Genomic DNA, 21,935 nt, shown 5'->3' on the forward strand with positions numbered 1-21,935 from the left:
TGTGTGTGTGTGTGTGTGTGTGTGTGTGTGTGGTATTAGGGGGATATCATAGCCTGTCTAGGGACCCAGAGAGAGCAGCTCGGGGGAGCAGAGGGGTTAAGAGCAGTGTCACGTCCAGAGAGACGCCGCGCCGCCGTCCTAATGATGTCCACCGGCCTAATTGGATATTGACGTTCTGCACACGCGGGCTAAATGGCTTCTGTCTGCTTCACCTCCGCTGCCGGCCCGGGTTGCAGATTTTTAACCTGTTTCCCCCGTTTGATTCCCGGGGGGTGGGGGGGGGGGGCCCTTAAATGCCCCCTGTTACCATGGTTACTGGCTTTTTCCTCCTTTTGTGTGTGGTTGTTTGGAGCTGGTGTTTGAGCTTAAGAAGGTGTCTGTTGTAGTTGCCTCTTCGGTAAGTTTTATTGTTGGCTGCGGCGAGGTTTGATGATGTCCCTCCTGAACTTAAATGCTTCCTTTCCTGGAGGCAGCGGCACACAGCTGTACCACACACACACATCACATCTGGAGGGAGAAGTTTCTGCTTCATCTTCTGCAGAACTCCTCCTCCTCTTCCTCCTCCTCCTCCTCTCTCTCTCTTTTCTTTCTCTCATCACCTCCTTGCTTCTCTTCTTTTCTATTTCTGTGTTGGTGTTTTACTTCCCAGTGTGCCTGCCTCCAGACGCTAGTCCTTTGTTGCCACGGCGACATGCTCCAGATGGCGAGTGTCAAGGCAAGACTGGGCTCTGAATGTAGTCTGATCACAACACACACACACACACCCACACGCACAAACACAAACACACACCCACACGCGCACACACGCGCACACACACACACACACACACACACACACACACACTGGTCCACATATACATACACTTTGAGAACAGACTGAGACACTGGCGCAGCGTACATTCTGTTCAATACTCACATCCTACTCAGAAGCTGGTGAACCTGACACACACACACACACACACACACACACACACACACACACTCAGCAGTACAGTATAATAAAACCTGTGTCACAGCCACACAGGAAACAATCTCTCCTTTATGTGACCGGGATGTCATTAATCTTGGCGGAGGTTTACAAATGCACTTGCATGGAAGGTATATTTCATAGGCAGACGGCCGACAATGGGGCCATTGTGGCGTCGAGCTGCAGCGCCTCGCTCCACATTCAGTCAGGACCTTTTGCTTGGCTCCGGATCCACAGCTCATGTCAGGGGTTATGTTTCATCTCCCAGATGAATGTGTTTATGTGTGAGAAAACATGTGAAACACGGAGCAAAATCAGCATTGCAGCTGTTTATTTATTTTTCCTGCAAGAAACCACGATTTATTTTTCTGAATGGGGGGGGGGGGTAAATGGTTCGGCCATTTTTCAAAGTTTGGCCTTGTCGCTATTAGTCAAAACCAGAGCCAGACAAATACCCTGCCGGTGCTCTCTGTGTGTGCAGCCGGCCGACCCGGCCAGCTCAGCTCTGATTCACTGCTTTCTAAGTTTCTCCACAGCCGCAGCAGCAGTGGCGCTATTTCCATCTGAGAAGTGGCGAGTCTTCCCAGTAATCCATTAGACTTCCATTAGCTTCGATTTGTGTGATTAGTTCTAATTAATCAGTTCAGTCTGTGGCCTTCACTCCCCTGCGCGCGCCTCACATTTCATTTTTAACCTCATTTCTCAGCTCTCCACCGAGCGAGAGAACGAGGCGACGACTGAGCGAGCAAATCAAAGAGCGAGCTCCGGGTCCGCCGCCGCCACCGCCTTTTTATCCGAGGGCACAAACACTCGATACTCTTCAACCACCAAACCCAAACGGGCTGAGCCGGTGCTTAGGCTGCATTATAATGCTCTTTTCTCTTGCCACGCTGAATTAATGAGTTGTTTTTTTTTGTGTGTGTGTGTGTCTTATTTTCAGCAGAGACTTTAGCAGCTCGGTTGTGTTTTTAAAATGAACCGGGAGGGATTGTGATCTCATGTTTTACACATCTTGAGTCTGGTTAGCCCCACTTGGCCTTCCTCTAGAACAGTAAGTATTGATTAGTGCCGGAGCGTCCATCCTTCACTGTAACAAAGCCTATTGATGTTTGTGGAGCCCTGATTTCCCCTCGGTCAAATACCATACGCAGCTCCATCGCTAAGTGACTGTGAGCGGCTCTGAGCTCGGCGGCCGGTCCCAAAGTAACCTGGGAATAACGGAGCCAGAACCATCTTTTCATCAGCGACTCCCTGCTGCTTCTGTGCCGCAAACCTCGAAATAAAATGAAAAGGTTTTTTTTCTAGGGGTGTAGCAGTAGGTCAGCTTATATACTGAGGTATTATGTGATGATAATCTATCTTCCTTTCCTCCGTTGTCAGCCTTCTTCTGCCATTACCACTATTGTGATAAATGAAGGCTCAATTTATCAACCAGCCTCTGCTCGATTTCTTTTTCTCCCCTCTCTTTCCCCGCCCACACTCCTACATCTAACCTCTGCACAGTTCGCTTTATTTCTTCATCTGGTTTCACCCCCCCTGCATCCACCCATCCATCCACCCATCCATCCATCCCTCATTCCCACTCAGCCAGATCGAGGCTTTCTTTGTGTCTGCTGGGGGAGGCTGAGATGCTGCCTGTCACCCTGGAGCTGCAGACTCCCATCCAGGCTGCTGGAGGTGGCCCGGCTGCTGTCAATCAATCTGTAACTGGGTAGCAGAGGGGTTGGGGGGTTGACGCATGATGTGGCTCCCTGCTCTTTAGAAATTCACTTTTTTTTCTTTATCATTTCTAGTAGAAACCCCTCAGTCAGTCGTATAGTTTTTTTCTTCTAAAATGAAATTTACGACACTTGCTCTGGTGCATCAAACCAAGCGCTCCCTGTTTACGAGTGAACAGTCTCACCCGTCCGTCCAAGTGTAAACCATCTCGTGCATTTTCACTACATACAGTTGGTAACCTGCACGTGTAATATTATACTGTATACTTCACTTGTATTCAAATTTTTCTGCGTCCTGTTGTGTCATCGTCATTACTCCAGGTTTCATGCTTATTAAGCTCAAAAAGATAAGAAAAAAAGCTTTGTGCATTTGAATTAAGTTTCTATGTTTTGCTCAATTTCCACTGCAACAGAATAAAATATTTGTGATTATCATTTTTTTACCATGTGGGGACAATTAATTTGCACATTGTGATTGTTTTTCCCTGTGAATTATTTTGCTTTTGCTTTTCCACCACACCGGGGCCTTCACCGCTTCAAAGCTGCCACAATCAATATTTGAATATTAGCTATGTTTATCACCCAGCAGTCTCGCTGATTTAAGCTAAAAAGCTTTGATAAATTAATGCTAATGTTGCTACGTATCTGTTGTTTGTGTAAATAGGCGACTAAAGCAACTTTTATAAGGTGAAAATATATAAAGCTTGTGTTTACAGCTGGTTGTGTTTCCCCCAAGTGGCCAAATAAATCACTTAATGCGGCTTTAAAACCCTGAACACGTGATCACACTTTAATTTCTCCACATAGCTCTGTGTGCAAGCGTTCAGGCTGCATTGTTAACGTTGTGTGAACCTGCTTTACGATGGCTCACAGCGCTTTGTGTTTGCACAGCTTTTTAATTTAATATTTTACAAAGCTTATAAAACCCTGTTAGTTCCTAAACATGCATCACTGTCTGTTACGTGGACACTTTGTTTTTGTTCGGGGATATTTGGCTTAAAATATAGATTATGGATGAAGCTATGAATGTATAATATAAATATGTTAAGTGAATAGCATTAAAACAAGACTATCGTGTCGCTGCACGTTTTGCTGAAGAAAAGTAATATGCATTGCTTCCTGATGCCAATTATGTTTCATGCCATAATCACGGTGGAGTTGTTCTCCTGAGCGATGTTAATGTGATCTCTCTCCCTCTGTCTCTGCAGGACTCCGTGGTTTAACGGCTGGGGGTTCAACCTGCCTCGGGGTCAGTCTCTGCTGGATAAATGGAACCTCGTCCCTGAAGGCATCGACATCCTGATGACCCACGGACCTCCGCTCGGTGAGTCCAATTAACCAATCACAGTCCCCCCCCCATCACCATATCTAATGAGGTTGTGCCTCATTATTCAAAATCTGTATGAAGTCACTGGAGGCGTCGCAGCAGGCCGTGTGTGTGGGTGTGTGTGGGTGTGTGTGGGTGTGTGTGTGTGTGTGTGTGTGTGTGTGTGTGTGTGTGTGTCAACTCTGCAACACCCTGAACACAGTCCATGGGTGAATATTTGTGTTTGACTTTATGAAAAAGATAATACATATTGTTTGGTTTCAGTTTTTTCCCCAGTACAGACTGATTCAGTTTTACTTCTAGCTGTTTGGGCTCCGGTTGTTTTTTCCCACTTTGTTTTTTTGGGTTTTTTTTTTCTTTCTTTCTTTCCGCTCTCCATCTGGCTTTATTGAGTGATTTCCTTCCCTCTCGCCTACGGAGAGTTGCTGCTGCTGTTGCTGCTGCGGCAGCCACTGTGGCCGTTTGATTGCATGGAAACTCGATTTTGCAGCAGAGTGACAGACGCTGCAAACGACTGGAGAGAGACCATGGGAAAGGAGAACAGCGCTGGGGGAGGGGGGCGGGCAGTAAAACTGGAAGACACAAAATGGAAAGAAATCAGTGCTGCACAACTGTGGAAGAAATATAAGAACGGGTTTCATCTGCCACAGTGTGTTTAGTTTACTGTTGTGAGGTTTTCACTTATTTACAGGGTCAAGTATCAAGAGCTGGTTCTGAACTCAACACAGCTGCACATATATATATATATATATATATATAAAATTCCTGGTTCCAGGAATTTTCGATTGAGAAAATAAAGCTTTATTGATGTTTCTTCTGTGCTGCACCAAACTGTGCCACAGTAAGAGCTCAGGAGTTCACACAAGCTTCACCAGAGTCAGTAGTGACGCAGCAAAATATAATCATGGCACAGAGGTAGTTTCATGCAGAGGAGGAAGTCCAAGCTGACTGAGCGTGTGCTGACGCAGGTGAAGAATCAGAAATTAATTTTATGTGTATTTATGACAAATAACTGCAAATGGCCGAATCTCCTTAAAAAATAAAAAATAAATAAAGATCATATTTTCTTTCAATAACAACTGTTTATTTTCTTTAATCATTTGACAAGAATCGGAGCCAGAAATTCATAACGAGCAGACTGAATAAGCAGATTTGACTCGGTCATTAAAACATAAACGGCTATAAAAGGATATGGACATTGTGCATGTAAAAATATAACGAAGAGATCTCATTGCAGTTGCGTAACTTTATTTTGCCTTAGTACAGGAAGTAAAACATGGTCAGAATTTTGTTCTTCAATCATAAGCAGCATTTATTTTCTCACATATCCAGCTCATGATGGGTCCGGCATAAAACTGATGAACCAAACCAGGACAGTCTGGGAAACTGAGAATCTAAAAACATCTAACGTGTCTGTCTGTGTAGGTTTCCGAGACTGGGTTCCTAAAGAGCTGCAGCGGGTCGGCTGCGTGGAGCTGCTCAACACGGTCCAGAAGAGGGTGCGACCCAAACTTCACGCCTTCGGAGGCATACATGAAGGTACTGAGAGTATAATCCAGGGTCACTTGTTTATCTAATTTGTTTTCCAACCTTGTTCTGAGCACATATCTGAGTATATACACAATTGATTTTCTAATAGTTGGACCCCATTCTTCATCTAATTCATCTGTAAATGTAGAAAAAGGATCTTTGACCAGTGAAGGAATAAGTGGAAATATGTTGTTGTGTTGTTTCAGGGATGAAGGTTTAGATTAATGGTTTTCCCAGAAATAAACGATAATTCCCACAAATGACTTATTCATGCTCTCAATAAACCTATTTTCATTCAAACCTTCAAATCACTTCATATATTACGTCAAATTAATTTGCATCCACATTTTAGCTATTAAGAGCTCCATAACCTTGAAACTGACTTTTAATTAACTGGATGTCTCTGGATGAAATATCATTACAGTCTTTACATTTAAACATTCCCCTGTCCATAAAAACTTTAAAGCGATGTCAAAGGTGACACAACGTTGTGTTTGGAAGTCGAAAACCGAAACTATATGCACGTATTTCAGCTCCGAATCAAATTTGAACTTTAATAAACCGAGGCTGTTCAGACCAGTTAGCGCTGAGACGAGAAAAATGGAACGAAGGTTATGAAATGAACGCCATTAATTCATGGAAAGTCAACGGTAGGAATCACTGAACTGAACAAACACAAGTATATTGAGCTCAAATGAGTAACTACCCCCCCCCCCACACTGTGGTTTATGACTGTCTGACTGAGAGTTCGGTGCTTGTCGCTGACGCCTGTATCCTCCGTCCTCAGGCTACGGGATCATGACAGACGGCTACACGACGTTCATCAACGCGTCGACCTGCACTGTCAGCTTCCAGCCCACCAACCCCCCCATCGTGTTCGACCTGCCCAACCCCTCCAGCTCCTGAGACCAGAGGACGAGGGGGGGAGGGGTGGGGGGGGGCGCGGGCAGGATAAACTACTTTTTTTCTATAAATATGTCAAGTAAAAAAAAAAAATTCTAAGTGTTTCTTTGCAAACTTTTGGTCTTCTCTAAGCTGTTGTTGAGATTGAGAAGATTTTGAGAGGGGCGGTGTGGGGAGTTTGTCTGGGAGGGTTAAAGGAGAATATCGGTGTTTTGTTTTGTTTTGTTTTTTTGTTTGTTTGTTGTTTTTAAGTTGTGCCAACAATGCTGGTTTCCCTCTCAGACTTCTGTCTGCATGCAGTCAGTGCAGCTGCAGATGTCAGGGCTTGTTTTCCTCCAGAAGAACAAGAATGTTTTTTTGAAAAACTCCCACAAAGTGAGAAAAACCCTGAAGAAACTTTGTGTTTTAGTCCTGATTTCACCGAGCAGAGTTGAGCTTTTCTTTTCTTTTCTTTTCTTTTCCTTTTTTTTTCGTCAGCACTCCCTCATGTCACACTCCACTTCCTGTCAATCACCTGACAGCCACAGGAAGAAATGGAAACCTCAACCTCATCCAGGAAATAATCCCGTAAAAAAGTTAAATTATTTTCATCATAATAATTTAATATTCTTCAGATTACAAAACGGTAATTTTTTTGACTAAAGGAAAATACTATTGTGTGGTAACAAATGACTATTTAATGATCAGAGGAAAACATGGGGAATATTTTCACACTTGTCCTCTCTGGCCTTCCCTACTTTATCACATCTGCCTGTCTTTGTTAGGAGTTTTTGTTTTGTTTGTTTGTTTGTTTGTTTGTTTTGTTGGGGGTTTTTTTTTGTTAGCGGTTAATTTAGAAAGTTTGTATTTAAAAAAAAACAAAAAAAAACCAACAAAAAATAAGTGTTAAAATCTCAGTAGCTACAGCATGCAATGCAAAATGAATTTTGAGGGAATGTTAAAATGACACCGGTATTCTCCTTTTCAGAGGGATTTTGTGGTTAAACAATCTTGCTCTTGATAAATATTGGTCAGATCTGTAAGATAAATGATGCTTTGTGAATTTGTACAATTTCTTTATGTTTGGTTTGCATTGGCCGGACAATGGATGCCATTGTTTTATGTTGTATCATCTGATATTTTGCAATTAGGTTTTCTTTTTTCTTTGTTTGTTTTCTCGTCAGTTCCTCTTTTCTTATTGGCTGACAGGGACGCTGCCTTAAACTAGCTTTAATGTTCTCAGCTAGAGCCCCACTCTCTGCGAGCTCAGAGAAAAGTCTTTATTTATTACCCATCATCCCCGCAAAACAACACCTGACTAACGCAGGGACAGAAAGCTATCAAATTACAGCCCAAAAAATTAACTTTGTAACATCCCATTATGGATTTCTGATCTAATTTGGAAAATGTATGTATAAAATATATATATATTATATATTCATGTTGTAAAACATCTGTACTAAAAGTTGTGTTTGACGAAAAAAGAAAATCTGGTGCGTTTTTTTTTTTTTTCTGTATGCACCTGTATGATTGACATGTTTCTTTAACGCTCCCATCAGATGCTCTTCAGAGTTTTCTTAAATGTTTTTTGTATCGACTCTCCCAGTAGGGTAGACATTCATTTTGGATGAGAGAGGAAAATTTGTCAGAGTCACAATCCAACAGGTGCCGGTTGTTCCCAACAACACACCTGCCTAAACATTGTTAAGTTGTCCTTTAAAGTGTAAATCTGATAGTATTTGTGTTTTATTGCTTTTTTTTTTTTTTTTTTTTTTTCTAATTTTGCACTGTGTGTAAATGCAATCTTGCTAGCACAAAAAAAAAAATGTTGCCAATAGTTGTCTCAACTTTGCCGCTGTAAATGCTCTTTTCGTGCTCTGTTCCTCTCTCGCTCTTGCTCTGATTGTATCCCTCTTCATGGAAATGTTAGTTCTCTCTTTCAGTTCATTGTGATATATTTAGCTGCCTTTATATGCAAATAAAATTGCAAGATTTTTACTTATCAAGCTCCGTCATCATTTTTAATCTTTTCAGCGTTGTAAGAATCTCAAATTTCATGAACGCTTGTCTACGGTGGCCCACGAGGTACAAAACAGCATGAAAGAAATCCCCAGAACATAAAACTGTTTTCTGGAATGCTTTGTTTTTGCACGTCAGTGTCAACGCAGTCAAGACCAACAACGCCCAAGTCCAATCCATGTCCAACACAAGTCACTGTGTCCTTCACAAAATTTACTGCCATTTCAAAAAAGTGTTTAAACTCACTAAGATCACGCTGCAGGAACTCTTTACTCCCGTGACCAAATTTCAGTCCTTTGTCATTTCTGACCTACGTGTTTGGTTTTTTGAGTCCTTACATCCGCATGTGATCACCTGCGCTGTCATCTGTTGTCACACACACACACACACACACACACACACACACCTTTCCCTCCCACTCGCGCGATGTGATTGGCTGATGTCAGATTTATTCATAGTGTGTCAGTCGGTGAGTCGGCTCACTCGCTGCATTATGTTTTAATAGCATGTTTTTCATCTCCATTCATTCCACATGATGCCAGAGTCTTAAATTTAATATCAAGTTGCAAGTATTTTTTTTTTGATTTATCATTAGATTCACACCTTTGAGTTGCTGCTGCTCGCCATGTTCTCATTCGCTTGTTTTGAAGTCCGTCTCATAACTGCAAATAGTTGAATAAATTATTCATTTAACTTCAGTTAACTAAAACATGTAAATTTTTCTCTTTCCACATTAACAAATATAAAATTTGTATAAGCATGTGATGTAAATATTGATGTCGTTCATGTTGCGGGCCAAGTAGTGGACACAGCTGCAAATAAGTCTGGCCTACTTACGAGAGCCAGGTGTATATTTATTTGTCAATTACTAATGTATACTTATCTGTGCAGGCCGACATCACAGCAGGTGTTTCTCCTCTACAGGCAGGACACGTGCTGGCCCTGATTGTGGCGAGGCCAGAGGAGTAACATGTTTAAAATATTCTCCATCCTGTGCAGATGAATATAAAGGCAGTTTTTTTCCCCCCCGCTGCATCTCTAGATAAAAGCAATCAAAGCTGAATTGTAAAACATTTTGCACCTTGTTGACTGTGTAGCTGTTTGAAATGAAGTTAGACCCACAGCTAGAGTTTATTTGTATTAAACCACTTTAAATCTTCATGAAACTCAGCCAGTGACGTTTACTGTCCAGTGCTGGGTGTTCGTATGTTGTTATGATACGATATGAAACTGATATTTTCTGCCACCGTACAAGCCGATTTTTTTACATTTTCAAAACGACAGAAAATACACCTATGAATTAATAACTCGAAAACATTACAGGTTCTAGATGTAAAGAACTTTAAACACATCACAAATCAAACTTATTAAGATCAGAGATCAACAGTTGACTCAACAAGCCACACTCAGCAGGAGAGTATAAAAATATGGCTTGTGTTTCTCCCGTACTTGTTGTCTCAGTATTCGCAGCGTTTCAGCTCCAGATCGGCATCATTTCTAATTGGTTTCATCAGGTTTCATTCCTTTTCACCACTTGCCAGCACAGATCCCTCGTAGGCCAAAAATAAAATGGGCTTGAGTTGTAGGGCGCCTTTGCCAGTCTTTCCCACCAACCCCCTTCTCTCATCACCACAACATCAAAGCAGCCCAGCCAATTAACTATTCCCCGAAACGAGAGCAGCAAAGCATCGCCCCACACCCACCAGATCCCCCTGCACATTACCATAATCCAGTCTAATCATATTAACATAGGCCACAGATGAGCAGGAGGAGACACGGCTGCTCTGGCTCTGCTGTGTTCGTACAGCCTCTTAGTGTGGGTGTGAATGCATACGGGCACTTTAATGCTGCATGTTGTGTCTCGGCACTGTGCGGTACTGTAATGTACTGTGTTGCTTAATCCTTTAACGTAGCCATAGACTCCCAACGCACTAAATGTTAAAACATCCTCCTGTTAGCGTACTAGAACTGCAACGATTAGTCGAGCAATTATCAATCAGCTGTTTAGCTTAATTGAATAATCATTTTTAGTCCTTTGAAAAATGACAAACATTTACTGGCTCCAGCTTCTCGAATGTGAAGATTTGATGCTTTTCTTTGTTGCACATGACTGATTGTTCTGGACTGCTGGTCAAGCAAAACAAAGACATCTGAAGACATCACGTTGGACTGTGGGAAATTAATTACAGTAGAAGAAAAGACGTGATAGAGACAAAAGATACCATTGGCTTTGTTTTCCCTGTAGACAGCACTGGGAGAGTAAATGAATGAAGTTTGATGCTGAACTTGCAACGTTTCCTGGTAAATAAACAGCTGCTAATGCTAACACTGGCTATGTAGCTAACAATAGCAAAGACTGCGCTAAGTAGCAAAAGTAAAGCGACTAAGTAAATTAGCTAATTATATTTTTAATTATTGCTGCTGAGTAATTAACATAATAGTTACTTTTTTAATATACTGTATATTATAATATGTTGGTTAGACAGTACAATAAATCCTAAATGTTTACAACCTTATACTGAACACATAACATGGGACTAGCAAACATGTTATGTATATATATGTATGTATATATATATATATATATACATTAAACATCTGTCAACACCTTGAATATCGGCCCTAAGTATCAAACGTTGTAACATAGCAACGTAGCACATTGTTGGTATCCTCTGTGTTCCTCAATATAAAAACACTGGAGGCTTCTGGATAATTGATTGCACAGTGTAATGGCTATAGAATAATGACACCACTGGCGTTTAGATTGGTTCCCTATAAGCCTCGCTTTAATTATACAATTCTTTCTGCCACCAGGTACGAAATCTCCGGGGGACATGAAGGCTCGATTTACGGAACAAAGGAATTGCGTCGGCCATTGAACAACCAAAACAGGAAGAGGAATGTAGTGCTATTGGTTGCTTTCCCCAGTTGGTGGAAATAGTATATGATGGAACAACCACAGTACCTGTGGAAACTCCACTACCTGGCAAGAATAAAAAAAACCTTGTTGTCAGAAAAATTGTCTCTTTCCGCTTTAAATGTGTCTTAATTTTTCCTTTGACATATTTCCTGATTTATCAGTGCTCCTCTCTCTCTTTTGTTTCTTCTTTTCTCTCTGTCTCTCCCGGCCAATCTGTTTTTGTCACAGTTTCTCCACCAGTCACCCCTTCATGTCTCAGTGTCAGGACGTTTATAGCTCTGCCAAATTGCTGGCTGTATTAATTATCCTTGCCCAGGCAGCTGCTGGTGATATTGGGTGTTTGTCAGGTTAGCCTTCGTCTGCTGCTGATGGATACGGGGCAAGACACGGTGAAGGCTCACAGAGTCTAAGCACCCATATCAACCTGTGTGTGTCTGTGTGTGTGTGTCTGTGTAGCTTACTCTGGTGCCAGCACTCTGCATGCAGTGTTTATATGGACTTAATTGCCCGCCAGGGGTATTATTATAATCTGGAGCTCATTTGGCACAAGTGGAGTTACTATGAAATAATTCTCTAAATCAGAGTCATGCAGGCTCATGTTTTCCATGCGCTCATCTTTCCCATGTGGTCATAGTTAACGTCTTTTCAGACTAAATATTTCATTACTACAGTTTACATTATTTGGGGTTTATTTGTGCAAGATTTGCAAATTGAGATAAAAAAAAAAAAAAAAAGCTTTTATTAAAACCAAAACTGACACACTGGAATTTCATATTGTCCGACAGAGACGTGACTGTACTGTACTTACAGTATATGCCATGTACAGCCATTTGTAAATCAAACAGACAATGGCTTCAGTTTTAATTTAGTCGGTTCCAAGTGTAAAACTTGATTAAATTAAATTGAAAGTTCGTCGGCTCTCCTAATTATTTCTCAACTTAATTATTTCCCTTGTAGAGAAGATTGATGCTGCCATTTCTCCTTACATCCCGAGTTTTTAAAGGGATCTCCGAGAGCTGATTGAACTGGAGGAGAATTGACCCTCCGACCCCGGCAACAATACATGATTATCACAAGTGGATCGGCCGAACGATGGGAGATGATTGTTACCTCCGCTGTTTCTTTACGTCACCACAGAGACAAAAGCTACATTTGCCTAATGGTATATAATTTATCTCCTTCCTGCTTTTTCGCTCTGCTCACTCTTTTTTTTTTTTTTGCCACCATTTTGAAAGCGCCTCCTTAATTAGTTGTGTGGAGTTTAGAAAATTACCCTAATAATAGTTATTGGGCAGCATTGTCTCATTATTCACTAATCAAGAGCATTTCCCAACGGACAATCAAAATCCTTGACAACTGAAAGCATCAGTGTAGCTTTTCCTCATCAACAAATTGTAAAGTACCTATAAGGTAATTAGTTTTGACATTAGGGCAGCAGATTAGATGTAAACATGGGGGTTTTTATAAAAGCCAGGAACCAGGTATTGTTCCAGATTCTATAGAAACATTTCAATCAAAAATCAGGACCTTGATCTCTCTGACACTCTCTATGCTGTGACTGGTTTTGTTCTGGCGTTCACAAACTGCTGACGTGGACTGCCTCCACTGTTCTTTCAGTCTCTGGTCCAGAATCGTTTCTCCGATGTCGTGTTTCTCTTGCAGGTGTAGAATGCAGAAGAAAAAGACCACATTAAAGAGACAGAGGCTACGATCTGCAAATCAACAGCAACATTTTTTGACTCTGATTTTGTTTCTCTTGTTTCCTTCCTCAGTCCAGCTGCTGCTTCCTCAAGTGAGGACCCTTTTTTTGATCTCCTTTGCAGAGGTAAACACACTGACGGGATGTGGAAATTTGAGATTGTGAATTGAGTTAACGTTAGCCTCATTTAAGTTGGCAAATTACGTCATGGTTGGGGGTTGAATGTGACTTTTCTTAGTGGTCAAAATATGAATTACTGCAGCTAAATTCTAACAGTAATGAGCAGATCACAGCAGAAATTCCTAGAAAGTTACTGGGAGAGACGGTCAAGCCTCCACATCTCCAGACTCCCCCCCCATGCTCTCTGCACAGTCTGCAATACTGATATTGATTCCAGTGGACAAGCATCAGCAGCTAATAATTGAACATCGAATGATATGCATTTTCAGTGCAATGTTTATGGATTGGTAAGACTGTGAATTAAAAGGGATAAAATTACAATTATATGTGCAGTACATCCCCAGAATGAAAATAACATGAGGCGCTGAAGTTGATGTTCTGAGGGAAAGATGCGTTAAGTTAATTCATTGACAATAAAAAAGATGACAGTGATAGATAAAAAATCATTAATAATAACAATAATAGTAATAACATGTGTTTTGGCATATGGTTTTCTTTATTTTTAATTGGCAGGTTAATGCTCCCCTAATAGTTAAGAAAATTCTCAGCTCACGTTTTGAAACCCACTGGAAAAAGTGTAAAGTATATCACAAAACACATTGTTTTGGCAGAACAGACCTGAGAAATCCTGGTTATAAAGAAGCACAAAATAAATAAAAACTGGTGGCTGTAGGATGCTGCACAGAACCAGGAACATGCGATTAAGCGTTCATGCTCATCAGATCGACCACATTTCACAGTGACTCCAATAACTGTTGATATATCTGCACCAAAAATATCTTATTTTTATTTTTTTTATTTTTTATTTTTTTGATTGCCTTTGTTTCCAGTCAGCTGTTGCTGTTGGCTTGTCGTGCAGAAAACTCTGCAGCAGCATCAGTTTTCATGTCAGTATAATCTATATCGAAAATCAGATCTTTAACATCAAGGGAAAACCCTTGAAGAAACAGGGCGGCAGGTCGATGTGACTCTAGACGTAAACAGGCAGACAGACACAGTGAACAGCAGTGCAGTGCAGAGGTCAATACTTCATTAATGTCTGATTAATGTCTTCAAGCTGATTAATTCAATTGAGCCGTTTATTACACTGTGTGTATTAATAGAAGTGAAGGAGTCCCTCAGCAGGAGATGCTGTCTGCCATATGGGGGAGCATTATGGCTGTGTTGGCTGGGAGGGTGCAGCCAGCGCTGAGGAAGCCAACCGCAGTACTGGGAGGGTCATGAGGTCACGCTGGGAGATGCAGGAGGTTTGGCAAGAACTGGATCTAAAAAAAAATTTAAAAAAGTGTTTCCCAGCATGCATCATGAACTGGCTTAACAGCCGAGTCCCAAAACAGGATGCTAACAACTCGCGCTGAATAAACCATGGAGCCTGAGGCACGTTCAGTCTTTTCTGAATGACAACTTGTGGTTGTGGCTCTGCTCACGATATGTTTTGGTATCATATCACATTAATACATCACATTAACTGAACTTTACTCAGTCTTTAAATAAACTGTGAGACTTCCCGGTGCTGGAAAGGGCTTTAGTGTTTATATAGTTTATATATTTATATATATTTGTTTGTTTTGTTTTTCATTCAAATTTCCCATCTAATACTAAAAAATTATTTAAAAATATAATTCATTGTCAAAGATCCTAAACCTTTTGGTTTGTGGCCCCTCACTGAAAAGCATTGCCCTTTAAACTTCTCACATGGTTTCATTTAAATGACCGTTTGAAACCCAACAAGGAAAAATAAACTCAAAATAATTTCACATGATTTTCACTGATTTATCTCATTACCCTTCAGAGGGGCCCGGCCCCTGTAGGTTGGGAAACACTTGATACTTTAAGTACATTTAGCTGATAATACCTCTGTCCTATTACTTATGTAAGATTATGAGTAAGACTTTTACCTGCAATGGAGAATGTAGTGAACCACTAGAAGTAAAAAGGGTTAAAGTGACTGCAAATGACGGCACCAAAAAAAGCTTTAGGAATGGAATTTGTGAGGTTTTGGTTTCAATATGGCAAGTTCAAGTTAGAACATTTTAAGACTTCTCTTTGTTGTTAATTTTCTTTTATGAATTTCAGGGCCTTGTCGGGAAAGAAAGAAATACACAACAAAGGTGACTAAAACTCCCAAGGACTTCCAAGACATTTTAACAAGATAACCAGTAATCTTGGAACTATCAGAAAAAGATCCATTCATGCCGTCTGGAGCAGCAGTTCAATCACGCACGAACACCTAATTTTCAACTCATCTTTTCTTCACAGAAAAAGTACAGCAAACAAAAATCAGAAATCACAGAGGTCTGACAGCGTAAGAGAATCTGAGAGGGATTTTTTTCTTTAAGCCTGAGGAATTTCTCCTTCTGTCCTGTGAAACAGTCCGTTGGCGCCAGCGTTTCTTCCTTTTACCCCGATGACGCAAACCCCTGGCGCACACACACACACACACACACACACACACACATGCACACATATATACACTCAGGCTCACTCAGACGCACTACAGCTGTTGTAGTTGGCACACAGTGTCAATTGTGTTTGCCCTGAGAGTTAACAGCAGCCACTCGACATGAGATGCCGCCTCGCCCTCGGCCCCTCTGCCTTCACATGACAAAAGATCTGTTTCTATCTCGGCGATGGCAGCTTAATTGAGTATGATAACCTCGGTGTCACAGTTGTTTATCCAGCCGCTCTCTTTTCTCCACCAGAGCACACTGAATTTCAATATGTTTGACCGGAGAATGTGAAAGTATCCATTAGGTGAATGAGGTAGTCTTTTATTGAGTAGGTCTTTATGCTACAGTGGGAAACTCTGCACAACACACAGACCAGGACTTGAAGGATGCATATGTTTTCAATGCAAAATGTTGGCTTCATTAAAAAACAAAAGCCTAAGCTAAAGAGTGTGTCTGTCTTTACAGAAATGAGTCATACACACATTTTTCTCAATTTTCTCAGAAAAGAAGCGACATAATGAATAAAATGTTCTTATCTAATCTTTGTAATTTGTCTCTCTGGTCTACCAGCCGTCAAAGTGCAAAGTATAATTTAACAAACCTGGAATCATATACAGACCTGTAAAGATATAGTGTGTTCATGTGTGTGTTATGTCAGTGATAATTAATGACGGGGTATCAAATCAAACAAAAGATGTTAACATTAACATTTCCTCATGCTAATAATTGATGTAATCCAGGACGAGGTGGCCAATAAACTTGACTCCAAATGAAGGCTAATGTTGCTCTGTATCTACTGGATGTGTAAACAGGCAACTGTTAGTTAACAAGTTCCTCGTATCAATTTAAAAGGTGATAATATGTCAGTGTTGTGGCCAATAAAATCATATAATGAGGTTTAACCGAGCTGTTTTAGTATCCTAAACTTAACCAAACCTTACCCGCAGGACTTGGCAGGCTGTTTGAGGATGTAACCTGATGTTGGTGTTACATCAAACTTACGGTGCTGAGTCTAACAAGCCTTAAAAAAGTAAATTAATTGCTGTTATTTGTGTGTTTGTGTCTCTCAGTATTCACCAGTAGGTTAACTCTCACCCCTCCTCCTCCACTCTGTGTACAACTGCGTCTCAGTGCTGTGGCCTCGAGTCCACGGTTGAATCATTTAATTAGCCATGATTCTTTTTTTCTTTTTTTTGTGACAAGCCATGTAGGTGCATGGCCTCCTTTAATTGAATGACCTTCTGTGTAATTACTGTCTTTGTGAGCGCAGGGGGAGCAAGAATACAAGAATATCCCCCTCTCTCCTGTGAAACTCAGCAAAAGGTGAGCAGAACCTGTGATGCTCAGAAACACAGAACACACTTTTCCCTGTGTAAACATGCTAAATAACTCACTAAATGTGAGTTTGTATATATCAAATCTGTGCGTTTGGTCAAGAATTATAGAGCTAGTTGGTTTATTAGAGGGAAAGCACAAACTGGTGGAAGATATGAAGCCTGCTTATTGTCTGTGTGACGTACACAACTAACCTGCACCTGCAGTGAAGGTCAAGTTGCCTTTGTTCTCTGACTAACTAAATCTACAGTAATTATATCGCTGCAGGGAAAAAAAACAGATGAAGAAAGATTTAGAGGCGGTATAGATCTTTATGAATGCAGGCAACGTTCATCACATATTTATAGAGCCACCGGGTTATGGGGAGAGCGTTATGACCATCATGATTCGATCAGAGGGTTATTTGCAGTTCATTCACAACGCTCGGCTCTGAGGTTCACCAGCAACAGAGAGAGCACGAGCTCAAAGGGTTGAAGGAGCGTTCATCATTGTTCTTGTTGCTATGCGACTCACTAATTAGCCTTAGCTAACTCACCTGAAGAAACAAAGGGGATCGGGTTTGTTAAAAATAAAAATAGATAAGAGGAAGTAAAGTGTTGGCTCTTCTTGTTCCTGAAGTAGAGGAGCTTCCCAAAGAACAAGCCTGAGGTGATTGTTTGGATTTTTCATGTGAAAAAATGTGATTTTACCACAAATGCATGATTTGTTTTGTTTTTTTATGTTTTTTTTTCTCAGAGCTTTAGATAAAAGTCTATGTTATCATTTCTCTGAGCTCAACCCTGCTTTTGATCGTTGTGCTGACTTTCATGGTGAATCTGTTTGGAGTCAGCGCTTCTGATATTTTTTATACCAATTGTTTTGATGCCAAACAAAACCTACAGAATATGAAAAAAAGGTTATTAAAGGTCCCATATTTAAGACTTTTCCTGTGTTTCATTTGAAGTGTTGATCCATCTGAAGATATATTTGCAGTTTTAAGAACCAAAAACCATCTCAATGTAGTTTTGCATCTCCTCTCTCAGGCTTCTCTCTGGACCGTTGTAATAACAGGTCGGTGAGCCAATCAGAAGAGAGGAGGCTCTGAGCCTCTCTGAGAGCGGTGACTGCTTTGTTGTGATATCACAAAGTTACAGAAGTCCTGACGGCTCGTTTTAAGGCTCAGTTGCTGAATACAGGCTGTGTGCATTTCTCTGTTTCTCTTGATACTTTCAGAGTATTTATATAGAAGCCAGATGTGCTTTATAATGAAAGAAGACATGGACATGTCATTTTATGCAATATGGGACCATTAAAGTTTGCTGTTCTCTTCATTTTACACAGTGATTTATACATATACACTCAGATTTCTCTATTTGCTCCACTGACTGCATCATAACATACTAGATTAACAGATTCAGACTTTGAAAGTAATTATACATCCTCATATTGATGTGTGCAAACAATAATTTGCTGTTTCTGGTGACAGTAAACGCTCCTGACCAGGAAATGACAGATGACATTGATTTATTACATCGACTTTATAATGATAAACACTGTTCATCTATAAGACGTGGGCTGTATTTACCTTCATTTTACAAATAATCTGCTGTTAAACCTCTTTGGATCGTCAAAGGAAACAAAAGTCATCATCAGCAGAGGCCGACAGCGACATCAAACCTCTAGTGAATGAAAGCGTAGAGGGAGATCAGGAGAGGAGTAGTAGGATGAAAACCTGGGACAAGCAGATGAGTCGGGCAGCTCTGCACATTACCTTCAACGCGATTGGTTGCCGTCTTGTCTCCGGTGGCAGACAGAGACAGAAGGCAGGCCCTCAAAGATCTGTGTGACACGTGGATACTTCACTGAACTCCACCTACACGTTTTTTTTTTTACTGCAACCAGCAGCTTCTCTGCACAAACCCTGGCCTGTTTCCATCTCTTAAACATCCAGCCTCTCCCCCTCATCAGCAGCAGTGTTTCCGCTCTGTTCTACTGGATCAGTATAATTGCAAAGACACTCACACAGATAGCCTAGTATATTGCACTGGAGAATCTCCTAAATATGTACGCACATTAAATCCTATCCCTTGTCAGAACTCCTCTGCTTTATACATCGACCCATAAACCCAGAGGGTGTATCCGGACTTAATAATCCTTTTGGAGGATCATCAAAAATGTATTTTACCCCATTCACGTGTTCAACTTTAAAGTAAAAGAAGTTCTATGTAAAAGTTGTACACACCACAAAGACAACTGGAGGCCAGCAAAACACAGTTATGCATGTGTTAAATCAGTCACACATGATGTATGAAAATGACAAATTATTATTTTAGATACATCATTAGATGTAATCACCATCTCCTTCACCTTCAAGATGAACTAATTTTATGTAACTGTTTGAAAACTTGCCACTGTCGAATGTAAAAAATGTATTGTCATTATTACTGATGGTACCAGAAATATCTTTTTATTCAAAAATTATAGAAACACAGCTTCTGCTCAGTGATCCCGCATAACATTTGTTGACAGATAAAGCAAAGCCATTAGTAATGGTGGTGGTTACCTTAAAGCAAGTGAGTTTGTTGTCATTCAACCACATCCAAAGGAAAGGGTGTTTATTTATTTTTTAAATGGCCACACTGTGAAAAGCTTGCTATCGTAGAGAGATGCAAGACACTTTCATAAACTCTGTCTTGAAGGCATTCATGGTGTTGGCCTTAGTTATTGTGAGAAAACACAAACAGCAACGTGCAGATGAGTGTGAGACCGGCACAATTAAAACACGCTCCCCAACTCCTCTCCAGGATAGTAGTATATAGCATAACATAGCAAAGTAAGGCATGACAATATGATAGTATAGTATGGCATAATATGTCATACTATAGTAATGCATATAATGTGACAATAACATCATAATATAGTAAGGCAAAAAATATCATAAAAACATCATAGTTTAGTAAGGCATGAAATGTGATGAAAATGTAATAGAAAATGAAATTAGGCAAAACATATCATAAAGAGTCATAGTATAATAAGCAATGATAACAACACAGTAAAATATCAAATAAAGTCAAATTTATTTATACAGCCTATTTTGTTATGTTATGTTATTTATACCCCTTAAAATAATGGCGAAATATTGTGCCATTTACTTAAGAGCAGGTTTTTGTTGGTCAATTTAAACAACTGGCTATTTAAACAATGTGTGCACTGGATGGTAAAATGACAACTGCATCAGTCCGAAACTAGCAAAGACACTTGAATTGAAAAATGTATCACTAGATGACATGAAACTTCATTCAGCTGAACAGGGAGAAAACTTGTCACTTGATTTGTTACCTGAGGAAACGTTTTCGTTATGTGTTTATGGTCTGAATCGCTAGTCTGAATTTTCTTCAATACAACATGATCATTTTGTTTTGTTTGATAAATTATGGCCCTATTTAAAAGAAAATAGACGTGAAAGCAGAGCGGTTTTAGGGCGGGGCTACCGCGTGATTCACACACAGGGGGACCTGCCTGTTAATCCGGATATGACGTCAGAGCAATGTGTGAACAGCACACTGATATTAACTATAATGGCTGAGGACTATGAAATATGAACTCTAATGTTTTAAACTATTGACAATTTGTTACAGCTACAGTGGAGTCCAAAAGTCATGTGATTGTATGTCTGACATGGGGCAGAGAGTGTGCAGGGAACAAGGAAGAGCATAGCTGATAAGACTGGACAATGTTATGGCTACAAGTGTTACAAAAAATACTATATTATCATATAAGACACTGTGTGTATGTCTGGGAAGAGAAGATCTTCATGTGTGGACACTGCAGGTGGAGGTGGTGCAGGGCCTCCATCATTGCTGCAAGAGGTTGTAGGTGTCCCCAAAGATACAGACCTTGGCTGGATGGAAAAAAACATAATAGAGAGAAATCATATCAATATCATATTGTAGAGTATAGAGAAAAAGACAAAAGAAACAGCACTGATTAGATGATCACAGATATCTGAAAATACATTATTCCCTCAGCTTAGTTGTAATAAACAGTCTGCTGAACCGTTTTACATTAAATAACAATAGAATAGAAACTAATACTCAGTTTGGAGTCATTGTGCAGGTGCACATGTCATGATGGTTCTCAGCTCTTAGTGATGTTCTTTATTCTGACAGAGACAGAATCATTCCAACAGATGTTTTGACTCCTGTCATCAATAATGAAATGAACTAGAGCTGAAAACTAGCCGACTAACACTGAACCAAACGTAACATGAACAAACACGACACACACGTCTGCTGCTCTGCTCTTTAACAGCACGTCCAGACACGACAGTTCACTGTAATAACGGGTTCGTTTAGTGACCGTGACTTACCGACATTGACAACCCGCTGTCTCTGTTAACACTAAGTTCGGTAACGTCACCTTCGCTTTGCAGAACTAATTTTAAAACACGTTATAACATGTTTTCCCTCGGCCTATGGTTTTAATACAAGCGGTTACACCACACAGTTAGCTTACACACTAACTTCAGCTAATATTACAAGGTTTCTTTTCATATATGTGATATTTACCAAATGTGGACATGTATACAATTAGCTACTAACTCTTGTTATTATAGCCAGTTGCTGCCCAAAGCTCGGCCATCTTAAAACTAACTGATGGATTACTTGTCCCTGTCTGGGCAGAGAGGAGGAGCCTATTGGTGCAGCAATGATCCTGTCAGCCCTCTCCACAGCTGTAGCCGTTTAAGCATCAGAGGAAGAGAGTTTAAGAGCCAGGCTCGCACCTCGTTAGTGGCGGCTGACATGATAGGCAGCTCGCCTCGTTACCGCCTTTGTGAACATTTGTGTGTAATTTGTGATTCGGTTTGAGATGCTAGTAGTGATTGTTGGGGACTGGGCTAGGTTTAAAATTCTGGTTGTGCATCACACC

General features: G+C 40.6%; 1 protein-coding gene across 2 annotated transcripts in view; it reads left to right on the forward strand.

The window, feature by feature from the left end:
- The window catches only part of mpped2a (metallophosphoesterase domain containing 2a), a 68,214-nt gene extending 59,784 nt beyond the window's left edge, over positions 1-8,430 (forward strand). For both annotated transcript variants that reach the window (XM_023406296.2, XM_023406297.2), the window contains exons 5-7: positions 3,894-4,009; positions 5,438-5,551; positions 6,330-8,430. In XM_023406296.2, the coding sequence (XP_023262064.1) occupies positions 3,894-4,009; positions 5,438-5,551; positions 6,330-6,448 (349 nt within the window). In that variant the 3' untranslated portion in view covers positions 6,449-8,430. The remainder of the gene's footprint in view (positions 1-3,893; positions 4,010-5,437; positions 5,552-6,329) is intronic.
- The last annotated feature ends 13,505 nt before the right edge of the window (positions 8,431-21,935 follow it).

The sequence above is a fragment of the Seriola lalandi genome, unplaced genomic scaffold (assembly GCF_002814215.2).
Source record: "Seriola lalandi dorsalis isolate HSWRI2012SDOR001 ecotype SW California unplaced genomic scaffold, Sedor1 jcf7180002054299, whole genome shotgun sequence".
In the NCBI taxonomy this organism is placed as follows: Eukaryota; Metazoa; Chordata; class Actinopteri; order Carangiformes; family Carangidae; genus Seriola; species Seriola lalandi.